We start from the raw sequence: 16,570 nt of genomic DNA, 5'->3' as shown, positions 1-16,570 counted from the left end.
GGCCGCACATATCGCAGAAGACATGGCAGTTGGCCTTCTCGCAATGAGGCATGGCCGCAGCTTCTGCTTGGTCGTGATAAAGTCGCAGACCTTGCAGTTGCCGGCGCCGTCGAGGAGGTTGAACTGGCACTTGGGACACTCGTCCGAGGGGCGGCTGCGCTTGGCCGCAGAGCTCATGATGGAGCTTTCCTTCCTGGGCGGGCGTCTGCAATTTGGGAAGTGAAAACGGACCTGCAGCTGTTTGCCTTTCAAAGCCACAAACCTCTCACACTCGATACTTCCGGTCTTGAACTTTGAGTGGCCGTGTTCCGTCAACAGGGTCATATCACCTTGTGGAGGTTGTCACCCGCGTCCAGTGACACCATCGCGCCGCTGTCACATCCCGCGGTCTAAACGCACGCCATTCTCACCCCGACTGTTTTGTATGGACGCGCCTGCCGATCACAAACGGGCCTACGTGACCCCATCTGTTGCGTGTAAATAGACATGTCCACCCACTACTCTTTTATTGTCGTCGGCTACTAAGGTATACAAATACCAAGCTTCTTGGGTTGGCGAGCATTAAAATACAGGAAGAACACTTGGGCAGAGATACGCGGCTGAATGGATGCGATATCTGCCAATATGTATGGTATACAAATATGGAGATAAAAATCCGTGGCACTGGACCGGTGGACGGGCGTATTTCGAAGCTGCGAAACTACCTTGGTGTTTGTATGTGGGTGGCGTCATAAAATAAAAGACGCGTGCGCCCTTCGAAATCGAATCCAATTTTTGGACGCAGTGGGATCCATCCTTCGAGATTTTGAGAAGCGGTCGCGAGCGGGCGCAGCGCCATTGCCACTTCCTCGCTCCAACCCGCATGGCCTCGACGATGCAAGACGACGAGTCGAGGGCATGGGCTGGACCATAGCACATGCATGCGAGCTCCATGAGAAGATGCCCACGGACGAGCCAATGCATTCATGAAGACCTGATTACGACGCGGCGAGACGCGCTTCGATCTGCGTGAGCCGACCGCCGAGTGTAGCCATGCTAGCCTCGATGCGATCCAAGCGAGCGTCGAGATGCGATTGCAGGCGTTCAAGTAGCAGGGCGAGACCAGCTCCGTCCGCGACGGCCGCGGAAGGTGGGACACGCAGCGAACTGGTCAGCGGCAAGCGACGCGATCGAATCGAACATGTCTTGAGCGTCGGCGTAAAGAAGAGGCGCGTGGGCTTGAGAGTATCCAGGACATCAATGGCATCGTCGCCAAGGCGCAGCCCACGAAGGACGCGGCCGTCGTCGTCCGCTGCCGGTAGCATCGTCTCGACCAGCTCCAGTGCACCATCGCCCACGACGCGAAGAAGCACGATGGCCGCCGACGCGTGCGACCCGAGAACGGCATGACGTCGCTAATAGCAGTCTACACGGTAAATACCTCATGCGTTGACAGCGACGAACGTACGTGGCAGTGCATGAACGTGGGTATCGCGAACGCCGGGATGGGCACGGAAGACATGGTGGACGAGGAAGCGTTCTTCCAAACGACACAGTGGGCCTGCGCGACCATCGCCTACCAAGGACATGAGCTACGCTTCCAACACGTCCATCGTCGTACGGAGTGCGCGTTGGCTTTCTCTGCAAGCCCGTCGGCGCTGTGGAGCTCCTAATCAAGACAAGATAGAACCATGCACATGGGGAGCCGTACGTACCGGCAGTAAGAGCAACGACGAGGGCGCGTCTGACTTTGTGATGTGCATGAGGTCCACAACGCCAGTGTCGACCACTGACGTCAATGGGTCTACCATGGGTCGGGCGCGAATGGTGAAGCTTGCAGCTGGCGTCGTCGTCGTCGTCGGTCTACGCTCGATATATCGTTGGTTCTGTTGAAATCGCATCGTACCGCAAGCAGGTCTTGACCTCTGTCGCGAGCAAAAACGTGTCGCTGCCAAGACAGCCAATGGCCGTGATGGCGCCGCACGTGGCGTCATCCATATCGCACAAGACATCTTCCTGCGGCCGCGCGTACGGGCCGATCGTCGCGCTGCTTGGCCAGGAGTAGACGCGGGCGCTCGTCCCGGCAGCTCTACACACACAAGATCGTACATGCAATAGAGGTTGTGGCAGTCGCGTATGTACATGGCGAGGGACGTGCCTGCCTCGTTCCAGCACGACGATTGCTTGGCCGCGATCGCCCAGGGCAAGGCAACTCCATCGCCATCGAGCGCCATCAAGGGCGTGAGGAACTGGACGGAGCCAAGCATGTGCACCTGTACACATGGCATGATTGTCGTCAGTGCTTTGCATGCCTGCGTACCGCCAGCAGCGGCCGCGACGGATGCCACGTGATGTGGAGGACCCGGGCCGGCGCCACCCAGTGGAGGCAGCGTGTGGGCGCTCCTTGGGCGTCGTATACCTCGACGTGGCGCTGCGTCGCAATCGCTACGTACGCATCCTTGCTGGTGCTCCAGGCCATGCAGCGAAACGGCTCGCTGCTTGCGCTTGCGTCGTGCAGAAGCGTGCCATGGCCCAGCGTCAACCCGTCGTCGCTGGCAGCGATGGGATAGAGGCAGACTTGCGACGATGGGGGCAATGGCAGTGCAATGCAGTGGCGGCTAGCATCGTACCCTAGATGAGATCAGACAAGAGGCGGCGAGATAGAGTCGTACCGTCGCCGAGGAGGTTGCGATGGCCGGTCGGCGGCAGGTCCAGGTCTGGCCAACTCATCGCCTCCGTTCAAGTAACCGGTTACGCTGTCCGGATGGCCACGGCCCGTCTGTGAAACGATTGAAACCGAGTCTGAGCATGGTCGTGGTCTCGGCCAAGGCGTCGGACGCGGCCGTGGCCAAGCCGCTGGCGCCGATCCCGAAGCGGGCATCGGCATACGTGCCACCGCGCCCGGCGGCGGCTGGGCCCGTCCCGTCTAGCCGTCGCGGCGTGGCCAAGCCACATCGGCACTCGGCGGCGGTCACCTACGAGTCGCGAAAGCTGCCACCTCTCGCCCGCGGCGCAGCGGCCGTGCCCCACCGACCATCCTTCCTGACGTCGTCTTGGCACAAGGTGCGTGTCGCAGGCCGTCTGAAAGACCTTCGGCGGTCGTTGGACCCGCGGTCGGCCGAGCGCGCGGCGGCGCCCATGCGGCGCATGTCGTTGGGGCTTGGCCGCGTGAACCGCAAGGAGAAAATCGTCGCTCGCTTCGTACTGCAGCTGCAGCTCGCAGTGCTCAAGAAAGAGACGGCCACGACGCCTATGCACTTGAAGGACGACCCGCACACGGCGCACGACCTCGAGTCGCGCATTGGCGACTGGACGCTCGATGGCACCTTCCGCCAGCTCAACCGACGCGTACTACATCCTGCCATCGTCTACATTATAATGGACGATGTCGGAATCGTTGTCGTAGATCTTTGCCAACGCCATGCTGGGCCTCGGTCTCGGCCTCTGGGAAATGCAAATCGCATGGGATGCTGCCGCGAAGGACGGCGCCACGTAGGAAGCGACGAGATTGAATGTGCTCTTACGCGCCATGTAGAAAGCGCATTGAGCTCACGGCGTCGGCCCAAGGCACGATCCTCAAGCTCGTGCTCTCCGCGTCGACGCTGCTTTTGATCAAGCAGCTGCACACGATGTACGGTCTGCTTGTCAAGGAGGCGCACGCCACGTCGGGGTCGGCCATCTTCCCGCAGCTGCCTCCGCCATGGCCGCGCCACCTCGCCTGCCGCTTTGCGCTCGAAGTTGTCATCGTGGCCATTCACCCCGTGCGCTACCGTCATCCCGATGCACTTGGTGGAGAATAATGTGTGTTCTTATAGCCTCCGTTCCTCGATGATTACATCCACGAAACTGCGTGCTGCATGATGTTTCTACGGCTGTACCTGGTCGCGCGCGTGGTTCGCGACCACGCGACCGTCTACCAGCGGCGAGTGGATATCGTTCAGGTACTATTACGTCGGACCTCTGATCGATGGCGGGTGCCACATCCAGATCTAGAATCGCTTTCTGACGTCCCAGAGTCCCCACTTCAACTGGTTTTTCGTCGTACAAATCGCATTTCACCAGACACCACTTCTGGTCGTCACGTGCACCACAATTGCGATCTGGGCGGCGCTCACCATCTGCATCTACGAACTCGAGCGAGCGTACCAGCCCGACGTGTTTACACTCCGGAACGCCGCATGGTTCACCTACTCGCTCCTCACCATCCACGTACTACGCTCCCCGATCCACGCGGACACTTTGCATGACTACGTTAGGGCCCCGGCTTCCACCCGATCTCGTCGCGGGGGCATATTGTCGCGGGTATCTTGGTCTTCTCGGTGCGGTCTCCTCCGCCGTCTCCATGTGTCATGATAAACTTGTACGCAGGGCCTCCTCTTTGAGACGCTCATCGTGGTCGCTGTCTCGCAGCTCATCGGCTTGGACGACAAAGACCGCGTCTTATTAGCATACCTGCAAGACACAGAGACGCGAGACGCGCTCCGGCACCGCGCCCAAAGCGTCCTGAAAGCATGGCTCCGCTGGCGGCTCGCGCAGAGGCGTTGCGTTGGAACCAAGCGAGTCGACCACCTCGAACACCGGTTCTGGCACGCCGTCGAGCGCCTCCACGAAGTGAAAAACGCGCGCGAGCTCTCGGCCGAGTCGAATCCGATGCTCGATACACTTTGCTGCGTCGAGAGCCACGTGCGGCGCATGGCGCAGACACTGCGCGGGCCCCTTTGCCCACACTGCCATGGCATGACCATCAAACAGGAGACGGCGCAGGCATCCCCTTCAGAGCTCCGCGAGCTGCAAGCCAACTACGACGCCATCATCGCGCAGCAGCGGGACATGCTATCTCTGCTCGAGAAGCTCCCGCAGTCCACTTTGACTTAGCGAAAATACGATGACTCGAGGCAACGTGTACGATTTCTTGGTCAAAAGGGCGATGATGGATCGACGTGGGCGAGGCGCGCGTCAAGGTCCGCGGCCGACGGGCGCATGCTGGCCTCGTGTGCGATGCACTCGTAGACGAGGTCTCGCAGCCATGGCGAGCATGTGGGCGAGAGCGTCGGGAGGATCGTTCCCTGCATCACCTGCCGCAGGACGTGTGTTCAGATACAAGGAAGCATTGCCGCAACACGATACCTTGTACATGATGGTAAAGTTGCCAAGCGCCTGGCCGCGGTCGTTGACCATGTCAGCGTACGGCAGCGCATGCGTATCGAGCTCGGTTAGAATCTAATCGTTCAACAATCAAAATGAAACTCAAAATTTGCAAGAGGGGTAGGGTCTACCATCCCAAACGAATAAATGTCCGCTCTCTCGTCGTAGTGCTTGCCCTTGAGTACCTCGGGGGCCGTCCAGCGGTACGTGCCGACCGCGTTCGTCATGCTTTCTTCCGAGACCTCGCGAGCGATCCCAAAGTCCCCAAGCTTGGCCTCGCCTGCGTCGTTGAGAAGCACGTTGCGGGACTTCAAATCCCGGTGGATCACCTATTTACGCCAATTGTTTTTAGCAAAATCGTGCAACGTGATGCGCGCAACGTACGCTGGCGCCATGGAGGTAGACGAGGCCACGAAGCATGCGACGCATGACCTGCAGTTTCGCCGACCACGGAAATAATCTCTCGTTGCCGTCCTTGGTGCTGGAGAGGTACTGCTGCAAATCCCCTTGACCCATGAACTCGACGACGCACTTCATGTCGGCAAATGTGCACCAGCTGGCACCGACAAACGCGACAAGGTATTCGCTCGAAAAGCTACAAAAGGCATGCGTTTTGCGGGTTCGATCCGAGGACCGCGTCGTACGTACCGGGCCATGAGCTCGATCTCTTGGATGAGCATCTCCATGTGGGCGACCGTGTAGTTGTCGGCGCGGAGCCGCTTGACAGCGACGAGTTTGCCTCCATAGCGACCAAGCACGACTTCGCCGTACGCCCCGCGGCCGAGGATCTTGTCAAGGATCTCGACGTCCGTGTTGAGACGGTACGGCAGCAGGCCCGACGTCATTGTGGCGGCCAAATCGGCCAGCGACGTCGACTTCCAGACGCGCACAGGGTCGTCGTCGTTGTCATGGGTGTTGGTCAATGCTTGGAACGCGTCATTAGGTTCGGGCACGGCGCGTCGATGCGACATGCGCATCCACGCGCCTGCGAGCGCCAAGAGGAGGCAGGCGCCAAGCACAATGCCAAAGAAGGCTCCGTACGCAAAGGCATCTACGTCGTTCGCAGCCTCAGTCCGTTGCGTCGCAGAGAAAGGACGAGGTACTCTCGATGACACAGACGCCGAGACGCGTCGAGTTGATGGTCAGAAGCTTGGAGTTGAGACACGGCTCGGTGTGCCATGCCGTCGACGGTGCATAGATGTACACCGTGTCCTTGACCGCGGCGTACGATGCAGCGTCCAAGGTGATGTTGACAAGGCTGTCGCAGCCCTCGAGGTGCCTACGAAGAAAGAGCGGGTGGCATCGGTGGCTCTGGATCGAGGGGTAGGGTACAAGGCTTGGAGCGGCGGCGGGTTCGAGCTGCCCGAAAGGAAGACGACTGAAATCAGCGGCGCGTTGTGACTCAAGTCCCTAATCATACTATGAGTTGAGGTGCGCGGGACGCAGCGTACAGAATCGAGGCGCCGTGAAAGTTGCGCATCAACGCGTTATGCAATGCGTTGCCGCTGAGGTTGCTACACAGAGATGCTGAGAGGAAGGACACGGCGGTGTGGTGATCCAACAGCATCGTCGTGACGGTCGGTAGGCCCGTAAAGAGCTCGATTTGGTTGTTGGCCGCGTCGCTACACAAAGCGTGAGCCGATGTCGCCAGCGATATTCGGTACAAGGTGGCGAGGCGAGGCGGCCAGCGCATCTGGCTCGGGAACGAGAGGAGTTGGGTGTTCTGGAGCGTCCTAGCCACCGACTTTTACTCGCGATCATTGCATCTCGACAAAGCGTGCGTACAAGTGCTGAAGCGCATCCGGCCACGCATACGACGTCGGCAGCACCTTCCAGCCGCAAGCCACACACACACTACAGAGGTATGTCAGCCGGCAAGACGCAGCCAGCTCCGTCGCACAAGATCTCCAAGGTCTGCGGCAGCACGGCCGTCTTGGGGTCCACCAAATGCCACGACGCGAGTCCTTCGAGCCGCCTACGAGTATAGTATCCCGTGAGTCGCATACGACGAGCTCGCGAACGAGGCGCACAAGGAACGCAATTGGGCGTCCGCATCGCCGAGAAAGCGCACGTCGAGCGCATTTCGGATCGTCCTAGCAAAAGCGCTCGTCAAAAAAGCAACCACATGGATTCCCAGCGCGTACAGGGTGTCGATGTTCGGGAGCGTGACGACTTGGAGCTGGCGCCGCTGAAACTTGGTCGTCGGAATCGGGTCGTCGACGTAATGAAAGTCGAGGAGGATGTCGCGGGTGCGTAGGAAGGGCTCGGCTTCGTGGCAGAAGCGGTCAACGACGCAGTAGAGCGCGTCAAGCGTTGTGCAGTGCGCCGTTGTGAGCGCCGAGCCCGCGACCATGTCTACAAAGGGGCACGCAGGAACAAACGCGTTGGTGTCCAAGGCGCCGACGCAGACATGCGTGTGGCCAACGCTTCTTGCGCGCATGGACGCCGGGCATGGACGCCAGCGTGCTGTCGGTGGCAGAGCCGCGTCGCGAAGCGACAGAAAGGCGCCATCGTCGACCGCTACCGTCGTCAGATTGCAGCCATTGCATTGGCTACACACAGCAGAAGCGTCGCGTCATTGCAATATTGGAGGAAATGTGCGGACAGTCGCAAGAAGGGATGCGGCGCTGACCCAGCAGCAAAGATGGTTGCGAGGTCCGTGTTGTTGTCCAAAATCCTACGCACGCTGAGCGAACGCATCGATGGAAGAAGGTGCTACAGAGTGCTGGCGTTCTGAAAACTATGTAGCCGCACCAGTTTGATGCGGTTGCTCGAGAGGTCGCTAGAGCGATGGCTGAGAGGTCGACGACAATTTTGCAGGTATGTCATACATGGTTTCGGCCATCGGCACGCGCTCAAAGCGTGTGAGGAAGTTGCGCTTGGCCGAGCTATTGTACGTCGCCATCACCATGCATCTCCAACGTGACGGACGATCCATGCGTACAAGTAGGTCAGCTTGGCGGTAGCCGGAAACGTCACGTTGAGGAGCGAGTGCAGCTCACAGTCGTCGAGAAGCAACCGCGAGAGCGTCGGTGGCAGTGTCAACACGGCACGGTCCAGCGCCGTCTGGCTCATGTTGCTACGCAAATATCGCAAGTCGATCGCAACGGACCACACGTAGGACGTACAGCACTTGCAGGCCGCTCGGCAAAAGCACGCTCTCGCGCAAACTCGGGTTGTCGATGATGGACCTACACAAGACGAACTGAGAGAACACCCTCATGGCCATGCTGACACACAGCTGCGTGGTGCGGGCGCGTGTGAGGGCGGCGGCATCGGTCGCAAGCCCAAATTGCCGCAAGCCGTTGCCGCGAAACACGCTACAAGAGGCAAAGTGAGCAGGACGACAACGTCGGCAAGGCGCGCATACATGGTGTCGACGTTGGGTGGCAGCGAGTGCACGAGCTCGATTTGGTCTGTGACGACGGCGACGGCGCCAAAGGCGTAGCTCACGCTCTGCACGCAGTGGCGGTCGAGGAGGCAGCAGTCGGTGCTGGTCGCGCACGCGGTGCACGTAAAGGTCGACTCGTACGCGGCGAAGCGGCAGGCCATTGTCTCGGCGCGGCCGTCGTCTCTGCGGCCGGACCAGACCCAATTGTACGGCAAAGTGACGCGCCTGATCCTGATAACGACCAAAAACACATGGCGATCAGCGCGGTTGTACGGTAAATTCGCAAAAACACAGTGCGAAATACGATGGGGTGCGCGTTCCGCAGCTTTGCGGCTACGTTCACCTGCGGCGCGCTCTACTGCGGCGACGACCGCGCCTGCCGCATCTTGGATCGCAACTGCACTGTCGGGACCCGGTACTTGCCTATTAGTACGTCGCTACTGGTCGTCACGGAGCCCATCGCGCTCGTGCACACGTTGCCCCCCATCGACAGCATGTCCTGTATGTTGAGGCGCGGCCGTGGTCTCATGGTAGCGTAGAACGTTCCGCGGCAATGACCTTCGACAGCTGGGGCATGTGGGCGACCAAGACAAGCTCCAGCGGGCGACCGTCCGCGCCTTGTACTGCATCGATCTTCTTTGTCGGCGGTTCGATACGAGCCGCGTAGGGCAATCATCGACAACCCGAATCTCGGCGCCATGGTCTACCTTCCGACGTCCCTGAAAGCGCTGTCGGTGTAGCTACTGCATGTCCAACGACGATGGCACCCGTAGGACGCTCACAAACGTCGCAAGTCCTCGTCAGAACAAAACACGGGCACCCGAGTATGCATGGCCACCGTCGCTTTCAAGCCTGTACGAGGTCTGTGCCCCGAGCACTGTCGACTAAAAATGACGTGTAGGCGTGTGACCCGCACTTGGCTGCCGATGGACACGCCGCTTCCACCGAGTCTCGGCGTCTTGTAAGACTACGTATACTTTTTCAATAATGCTCAAGACGGACTAGCGACTGTGCCGCCTGTGGCTGGACATCGGTCCCCGCCGCCTATCCATGGCCGACAAATCTCACAGATATGTACGTCTCTTTGGCGCTCATTTTCTCCAGTCGCCATCTCTGTGTACCGGTAGCCACCTGCGTGAGAACAACCTTGAAGGCTTCTCGAATCGGCAGCGCTGGCCTCTGACCCTCCAGATCCTGTACAGATCTTCTTTCTCTGGGCTAGAAGCCTACCTTACCGTAATGGTGCAGGGATGTCTCGCTCAACAAGATCGCAAGTCTCGATGGCCTTCCCGCACAGCTCGCAACACTGTACGTGGTCGTCACGCGGCATCATCGAGTTCCAAATTTGCATACGTGTAGCAACGTGAGCGGCAACCGCCTCTCCAGCGTCACGATTGGCACTTCGTACTGGGCCACAACCATGTATACCGATTCGTCCAAAAGGACCAAGCGCTTCTCAAAGTTTTTACGGTCAACTAGGGACTTTTCGAAGAATGCACTGCTACAGCATATCACGTGCACGAGTCCGCAGGCATCGGCCGCCTTCGAGATGCTGTAGCAATTGACTCCAACTACGTCGCCTGGACAAGAGGCGTAGGAACGTCGAAGGCTGTCCCGTCGCACCCCTCCACGTCGACAGCGACTGCAGGAGTAAGCTCCGGACGGGCCTCGTGCTCGGCAGCACGAACGTGGCGGCGACGCGCTGCGACTACAAGATCGTGCCGTACGACGGCGCGCACCTCTCGCGTGGCTTTCAACTCTGCCTTCTGCCCGGTGCGTCCAACGTCGTTGGCATCCGAGCTGCCAATGACACCGATACGCTAGGCACCTACTCGGAGAAGTCGTGGCACGTCATTGTGCTCGTCGAATCCGTCATGACCGTCGTCTTTGGCTGCGTTCTGCTCTTTGCTCGCTGCTACCCGCGGTGTGCGCCGAAGCGTCCACCCTCCGCGCTGCCCCCGCTCGTGCTTGACGAGCCGATGGACGACGACGCCCGCCTCGTGCCGCTGCGTCCATACCGCGTCGACGCTGCACACCTGCGCATCGACGAACTGCGCCCGCTAGGGCGTGGTGCCCACGGCCTCGTCGTCTACGGCCAGTACAAGCGCCGACACATCGCTGTCAAGCGTGTGCGCGCCGATATCGCATCACCCGAGAGCCTCGACGCCTTTGCGCAGGAAGTTGCGCTCAACGCCATGTCCGTTTGCGCTCCAAGCGTGCTCTCATCGCTTGTGCTGGGTAGCTTGCACAGCCCGTACATCGTCGACTTTGTCGGCGTCTACTGGTCGCCCAAGGTCGGGCTCGCGTCGCTCGCGTGCCTCGTCGAGTACATGGCGCGCGGTGACTTGCGCGCGTGCTTGAGGGCACCACAGACGCCGACGTGGAAGCTCGGTGTTGCGCACGACCTTGCCCACGCGCTGCATTATTTGCACAAGACTGGTGTCGTACACCGGGATTTGAAGTCGAGAAATGTGCTCCTCGGCGACAACGGCTGCGCCAAGGTCGGTGACATGGGCGTCGCCGTGTTTGCCGACGAAAGCGATGACACGCTCACCAACGCTGTCGGCACGTAGCGCTGGACGGCGCCCGAGGTGCTCCGGGGCACGAGCTACGACACAAAGGCCGATATCTACTCGTTTGGCATGGTGCGGCCTTGTTTCTTTTCGTATCTTTTCTTCTCATATTTCCTTGTAAATCGAGTACTAGTAGATTCTCACCGAGCTCGACTCGTATGCGCTGCCGTACGAGCATGCCCGCAACGAGCGCGGCCAGCCATTGGGCAACATCTCGCTGCTCTTCAAGGTCTTACGATATTTCTAGCGATCTAAAGGGGTCGTGACCCGCGTTGTAGGTCATGGAAGGGACGATTGCACCGACGTTCACACCCGCGTGCCCCCCGTGGTTGCGTGAGCTGGCGACTGCATGCAGCGCACACGACCCGACCGCTCGACCAACGGCTGCCGACATTCTCTTGGTGCTGGCGCGCCTCGCCCCGATCAAGGTCCCGTCCGAGCACCTCCACGGGGTACATCGCCGGTAGCAATCGACGGCGATCAGCGTCATTGCTTTCCTAGTACTAATACAGAAGTTTAGTCTACTGCAGACCTGGCTCTGGAGCAGCGTGTGCATTTTGTAGCGACTCGGCAGCTGGAAAAATAGGTTGACGACCCTTGGCAGCCGTGTCTGCTTGGAAAGCTATTAGCATGGGTGGCGAGTAGTACGTCACTGATGGTTGCCCGGTAGCTTTGAAACGCGCGACGCGCTGTGGGAGAACGGCGTTGCGCGGGGACGTACGGGTACAACCTGGTTCGAACGCAGGAGGTCACTTGGACACTAGGTGTACTAATATGAACACCTCGTGGATTTGTTGTAGTCATCTTTTGGCACGGCGCAGTTGTGTGCTGGCTTGTCCTGGACGGTGTCGTCAGATCCAAGGGGGCTTTTGTACGTGAAGCGATGAGGACGCGCAAGAATCGCTGCGGCTGCTGGCGTCTTGTGAGCGCACAAGCTCGACGCTACCGTTCGTTTCGCGTTGTCTGTACGAATAGGCGCTGTGCAGCTCGTGGCGCAAACTCGCAATCGACCTTCTGCGCGTGGGATCCGGGTCAAAAATACCGTCACGATCCCCAAAAACACGGTACATTTATCAGATACAACCGTCGCGGCCTGGCTACGGCGCATGTCGCAAATCCAAACGGCAATATGGTCGCCGAGCCGGCGGCGGCGCCTGAAGGCGACACGGGGTGGGCGGCGCGTCTGCTTACGTAACTCAGCTAGCAAGATAGCGTATCAGTGGCGAGACGCCACTAATATGAGTGCCCTTGGAGACCACGAGCCGCTCGCTGCGTCCACGGGTCAGCATCTATCGCATAATGGATCCCTTCAACAACTCAGATGCGCTTGAAGACGGTCGTGGCAACTCGTCAATTGACCTCGTGATGCCGTCTCTCCTCAGCAGCCTGCCGTGCATCTTCGCGGGCTTTGCATCGACGTTCACGTGCGACCGTCGGTTTTGCCCGACCGAGTGCTGCATCGTCGACGATGCATGCCGGCTCCTGCAGACGTACTCGTCGCCGCCGACAGTCGTAAACGATCCGATCGAGCTTCTGCACTCGCTGCCGCGCGTCGCCAGCGTGTAGGGCATAGCGTTATGGTAGCCGCCGGTTTTGAGGTGTGCGACCTTAGGACCTTTCAGGGCAACGGTCTGCGCCAGATCGGCTTGCCCACCGACGCGACGGCGATGACGTCGAGCCCAACACCGTCCATGTAGTAAATACTGCTCGGCATTGGATCGCGTCTGACTCTTGACGCGTGGTGTAGGTGGGTGCGTGCGAACCCGCATGTGAACGGCACCGTGCTGCTGCCCGCGGCCATGACCCACGTGTACTACGTCCCTCTCACCACTTGGGTTCTCAGTCGCAACAGGTCGTTTGCCGACTTGGTGGACAACCCGCTCCGGTCGTTTGCGTGGCCCGAGGCGCTGCGCTCTCTGTAATCCATGTCTGTTCGAGTGGGCGCCGGTTGACGGAGCTTGTAGGTCGATGGACGACGCAGCGTTCGCCCTTGACACGGCGCTGCCAGCCTCGCTCGAGAGTTTGTACGCGACGTATATATCTTCTGGTGTCTTATTTTGTCCATGTAGTTATTGCAGCAACTGCGGCTGGTCGCGCATCCCGCATTCGTACGAATGGCCCCGCGCTCTACAACATCTGTGCGCCGCGTGCTTTGAGATCCAACGAGCTCATTGCGTTGGTGTAGGACCCTCAGTCGCAACCGCATGCGGTCGTTCACGGCCAAGCACACGTGGCCATCGATGCTGCAGACACTGTAGCCTGAAATGTCGTTCACGTGTGAGGTGCTCATCGCAACGGTGCGCTAGGGACGTGTCGAACAACCTCATCGAGCTCTTCGAGGGCCTTCCTGTCGTCAAAACACTGTACGTACAGGCCATAGTGAACGCGGCGTAGACTCGTACTGCTAGCAACATGCGTCAGAATCGCCTGCGCTCGATCCATCTCTCGGACCACATGTGGGCCGACGACCTGTACGACTATATATAAGTTGGACTATCGCACGAGCGAGCACTCATCCAACGGACTAGGGACTTTTCAAGCAACCCGTACCTCGAATCCATTCAATGCGCGCAGCTACCGCGCCCGTTTTCCTCTCTGTAAGTGTTTTCTTCTTCCATATATCATCGCGTGGCATCGACATTATGCGTCGACAGAAACTTGACCAACTCGTCGTACGCGGCGCTTTCTCTGGACAAAACTTGCGTCAAGGCGCTGGGATCGTCGCTCGACAAGTCGGCCGTCCAGGTTATTGTTGTCCCCAAGAGCTACCTCGACATGAAGCCGCCGTGTCCGTTTGCGTGTACCGTGTCGCTGACGGTCACGATCGACAATGGCACAGGGGTCATTGCCGTGTGCAACATGACAGGTTGTCATGCTCGGATTCTCGCCTGCGATGCGATAACGTTGCTGGATAGACGTAACGACGACGCAGCTCTGGATCGGTATCTACATCACCGAAGGCGTCCTTGCCGTGGTTGGTGCCATCGTCCTCGTGCTTCGGGTCACTCGGTCGTTTTGCTTTGCGCTGACAAACACCCGAGCCCACGACGGTGTCGAGCTCGAGCTTTGCCCGGCGCCGCTTTCGGACGATGAGATCCGCCGGCTTCTGCCGTTGGAGCCCTACCGCCTGCGTACGCCGCTGACGTTGTATCCCCGATCGATTCTGGGGCGAGGCGCGACCTCCGACGTCGTTCTTGGAGTGTACCAGTCGCAGTACGTGGCCGTGAAGCAGATTCGTCGCGACCTTGTCTCGCCCGAGATGGTCTGCGCCTTTGTCGACGAGATCCGCCTCATGGCTCGGTACAATTTATGCTCGTCCATTCCGACTCGAAAACGTTGATTTTTGTAGGTTTTCGTGCCCGCACCTCGTCAGCTTTGTCGGCGTCCAGTGGTCGACGTTCCTGCATCTGCAGTGCGTCGTCGAACACATGGTCCACGGTGATCTGCGCTCGTACTTGGAAACGCACCGTCTGCTGTCGATGCACTCGAAATGGCGCATGGCCCACGCGGTGGCGCAAGCGCTCGTGTACCTCCATGAGCATTGTGTCGTGCACCGGGATTTGAAGTCGAGAAATGTGCTCCTCGGCGAAAACCTGCAGGCCAAGGTCGCCGACTTTGGTGTCGCGCGTCGCGTGGACGACGACGTCATGACAAGCGCAGTCGGAACGTTCCGCTGGACGGCGCCCGAGGTGCTCCAAGGCGCTCGCTACGACACGAAAGCCGACATGTACTCGCTTGGCATGGTACGTCGCATCACACGAGGCAGAAGCACGAGAAAGAGATTATGATGCAGGTGCTCACGGAGCTCGACTCGCACAACGTTCCGTATGCAGATGTTCGCAATGGCCGAGGCCAAGCCATGGGCAGCTTCACTCTTCTCTACCACGTACGTTTGAGCCACCATTACGTTAGAATATAACCATATGTGCAGGTGATGCGAGGCGAGATGCAACCGTCGTTCTCTGCCTCGTGCCCCGAGTGGCTGCGGGACTTGGCCTTGCGCTGCGTGGCGGTCGACCCGGACACGCGCCCTACAGCGCGCGAGGTCGTCCAGGCTCTCGAAGACGCCAATGTCTTCACCATTTTGGACGACGACCACTCGGACACATCCAGCGAGAGCTCAGTCACGCACTAACGCCAATCTTATTTACCATTTCTACCATGTCTGTTGGCGGAAAGATACGGTGGATCCTCGGGATGCCACGTCATTTTTGGAGCATGACGTGGCGCCGTCGGAGAGAAGCTGTACTGCATACGGTAATTTGCGGTATCTTCGAATCCAGCCGTTGCGGCAGTGGATCTTTCTACAGTGACCGTTCGATGCCGTCGCTCAAGGTGCTCGTCGTCGGCCCGAAGGAGGGCGGCAAGACCGCGGTACTTCCACCCGACAGACGGAGTACGCACTCTTGGGATGTGTTTAGATCGCCAACTTCCTGGCCGAGGGCACGGATCGACTGGGTAACCAGGAGCGGTACCAGCCCACGATTGGAGTCCGGTGTGTCTTCTATGCATCACGGAGTCGCTAATATCCGAGGATGTAGCATTCTTGAATGCGAGAAGAACCTCGGGCGCGGCCAAGTGAGCGTGGAGTTTTGGGACTGCTCGGGCGATCAAATGTAGCAACATCGAGAATCTGGCACAAGAATGTGACGCGATTCCGTAGCTACGAAGCGTGCTGGCCCGCCATACTGAAGGACGCGCACGCAACGCTGCTTGTGTACAACCCCGAGAGCCACGTGCACGAGAGCGAAGTGACCTTGTGGTATCCTCGGCCACGTGGAACCCACACGCGAAGACACTGGTCACTGTAGGTACGAGTGGTTTGTGCAGAACGCGGGCCTGGATCCAAGCCAATGCCTCGTTTTCGCGCACTCGCCCAACAAGACGGGCGGGCGCGGCAAGGTGAACCTTCCGCCGTCTCTCAAGACGGTGCAGACCAACTATGAGGCCGCGACCGTGCTCAAGTCGGAGTTTGACGCGTTCCTCCTTACTGTCCAGGACGCCGTGCAGCGGCAGCAGCGCAGCCGCAAATGAACGCACCCAGTAGCACCCGATAATACAAAGCTCATTCGTTGTCTTGTAGTATGATTTCTTTCCCGCCATCAAAACACTTGCAGCTCGCATGCATGTCCTCGGAGACGAGGCAGACTATTGCAGCACGAGAACGGCATGGGGACCGTGCCTACGTTGGTCAATGTGGTCTGCTGTGAAGCCCAAGGCTCCACTTCGCACAATCAAATAATGTTTTTGTTTGGTCCAAATATCGAGGTTTCATGCGTCCTACACGTCCAGTGTCGTAATTTCTGCTGGCATTATCAACTCCTCAAATAGTCTCCTACTACATTGTGTCGTACTACGTTTATTTCTGTATTCTTGGAATCGAGAACCACCCGAGGCCCCTAACTGGTTCTACCATGACGAGCTGAAGTAGTGCTTTGTTAGCCCAAGCCCTCGGACACAACTCGACCACGCAACGCTACAG

The 16,570-nt window shown here is 59.0% G+C and overlaps 8 protein-coding genes across 8 annotated transcripts; 6 read left to right on the top strand and 2 right to left on the bottom strand.

Annotated features, from left to right (window-relative positions):
• Positions 1–949: 949 nt before the first annotated feature.
• On the bottom strand, positions 950–2,709 carry SPRG_09618 (hypothetical protein; the record flags this gene model as incomplete). Its single annotated transcript, XM_012349044.1, has 8 exons — positions 950–1,394; positions 1,448–1,555; positions 1,601–1,648; positions 1,695–1,842; positions 1,886–2,068; positions 2,122–2,252; positions 2,300–2,610; positions 2,652–2,709. 8 exons carry the CDS (start codon positions 2,707–2,709, stop codon positions 978–980), a joined length of 1,404 nt encoding a protein of 467 aa, XP_012204434.1. The 3' UTR covers positions 950–977.
• Positions 2,710–2,776: 67 nt separating this feature from the next.
• Positions 2,777–4,854, top strand: SPRG_09617 (hypothetical protein; the record flags this gene model as incomplete). The annotated part of the gene is made up of 7 exons (XM_012349043.1): positions 2,777–3,327; positions 3,386–3,471; positions 3,515–3,740; positions 3,795–3,920; positions 3,973–4,188; positions 4,236–4,298; positions 4,348–4,854. Exons 1-7 carry the CDS (start codon positions 2,788–2,790, stop codon positions 4,852–4,854), a joined length of 1,764 nt encoding a protein of 587 aa, XP_012204433.1. The 5' UTR covers positions 2,777–2,787.
• A 27-nt stretch (positions 4,855–4,881) lies between these two features.
• On the bottom strand, positions 4,882–6,095 carry SPRG_09616 (TKL/DRK protein kinase; the record flags this gene model as incomplete). The annotated part of the gene is made up of 5 exons (XM_012349042.1): positions 4,882–5,054; positions 5,107–5,199; positions 5,256–5,453; positions 5,509–5,719; positions 5,773–6,095. 5 exons carry the CDS (start codon positions 6,093–6,095, stop codon positions 4,896–4,898), a joined length of 984 nt encoding a protein of 327 aa, XP_012204432.1. The 3' UTR covers positions 4,882–4,895.
• Positions 6,096–8,820: 2,725 nt separating this feature from the next.
• SPRG_09615 (hypothetical protein) lies at positions 8,821–9,255 on the top strand (the record flags this gene model as incomplete). The annotated part of the gene is made up of 3 exons (XM_012349041.1): positions 8,821–9,011; positions 9,055–9,135; positions 9,183–9,255. The coding sequence occupies 3 exons, from the start codon at positions 8,821–8,823 to the stop codon at positions 9,253–9,255; spliced, it is 345 nt and encodes a 114-aa protein (XP_012204431.1).
• An 809-nt stretch (positions 9,256–10,064) lies between these two features.
• Positions 10,065–11,555, top strand: SPRG_09614 (TKL protein kinase; the record flags this gene model as incomplete). The annotated part of the gene is made up of 7 exons (XM_012349040.1): positions 10,065–10,069; positions 10,113–10,288; positions 10,340–10,712; positions 10,758–11,037; positions 11,089–11,160; positions 11,225–11,317; positions 11,367–11,555. 7 exons carry the CDS (start codon positions 10,065–10,067, stop codon positions 11,553–11,555), a joined length of 1,188 nt encoding a protein of 395 aa, XP_012204430.1.
• Positions 11,556–12,387: 832 nt separating this feature from the next.
• SPRG_09613 (hypothetical protein) lies at positions 12,388–13,010 on the top strand (the record flags this gene model as incomplete). The annotated part of the gene is made up of 3 exons (XM_012349039.1): positions 12,388–12,650; positions 12,701–12,781; positions 12,836–13,010. 3 exons carry the CDS (start codon positions 12,388–12,390, stop codon positions 13,008–13,010), a joined length of 519 nt encoding a protein of 172 aa, XP_012204429.1.
• Positions 13,011–13,652: 642 nt separating this feature from the next.
• SPRG_09612 (serine/threonine protein kinase) lies at positions 13,653–15,223 on the top strand (the record flags this gene model as incomplete). The annotated part of the gene is made up of 6 exons (XM_012349038.1): positions 13,653–13,685; positions 13,798–13,954; positions 14,004–14,388; positions 14,438–14,831; positions 14,882–14,974; positions 15,020–15,223. 6 exons carry the CDS (start codon positions 13,653–13,655, stop codon positions 15,221–15,223), a joined length of 1,266 nt encoding a protein of 421 aa, XP_012204428.1.
• Positions 15,224–15,367: 144 nt separating this feature from the next.
• SPRG_09611 (hypothetical protein) lies at positions 15,368–16,163 on the top strand. Its single transcript, XM_012349037.1, has 5 exons — positions 15,368–15,462; positions 15,510–15,583; positions 15,630–15,704; positions 15,752–15,850; positions 15,900–16,163. Exons 1-5 carry the CDS (start codon positions 15,409–15,411, stop codon positions 16,120–16,122), a joined length of 525 nt encoding a protein of 174 aa, XP_012204427.1. The 5' UTR covers positions 15,368–15,408; the 3' UTR covers positions 16,123–16,163.
• The last annotated feature ends 407 nt before the right edge of the window (positions 16,164–16,570 follow it).

Source organism: Saprolegnia parasitica (genome assembly GCF_000151545.1).
Source record: "Saprolegnia parasitica CBS 223.65 unplaced genomic scaffold supercont2.50, whole genome shotgun sequence".
Taxonomy (NCBI): Eukaryota; Oomycota; class Saprolegniomycetes; order Saprolegniales; family Saprolegniaceae; genus Saprolegnia; species Saprolegnia parasitica.
This window is presented reverse-complemented; position numbering and strand designations above follow the sequence as displayed.

Excerpts from the sequence above, each read along its gene's own strand:
- SPRG_09611 (XM_012349037.1), top strand. The coding sequence starts at position 15,409 with ATGCCGTCGCTCAAGGTGCTCGTCGTCGGCCCGAAGGAGGGCGGCAAG. Across the intron at positions 15,463-15,509 it reads AGGAGGGCGGCAAGACCGCG|ATCGCCAACTTCCTGGCCGA; the intron begins GTACTTCCACCC and ends GGATGTGTTTAG. Across the intron at positions 15,584-15,629 it reads CAGCCCACGATTGGAGTCCG|CATTCTTGAATGCGAGAAGA; the intron begins GTGTGTCTTCTA and ends CCGAGGATGTAG.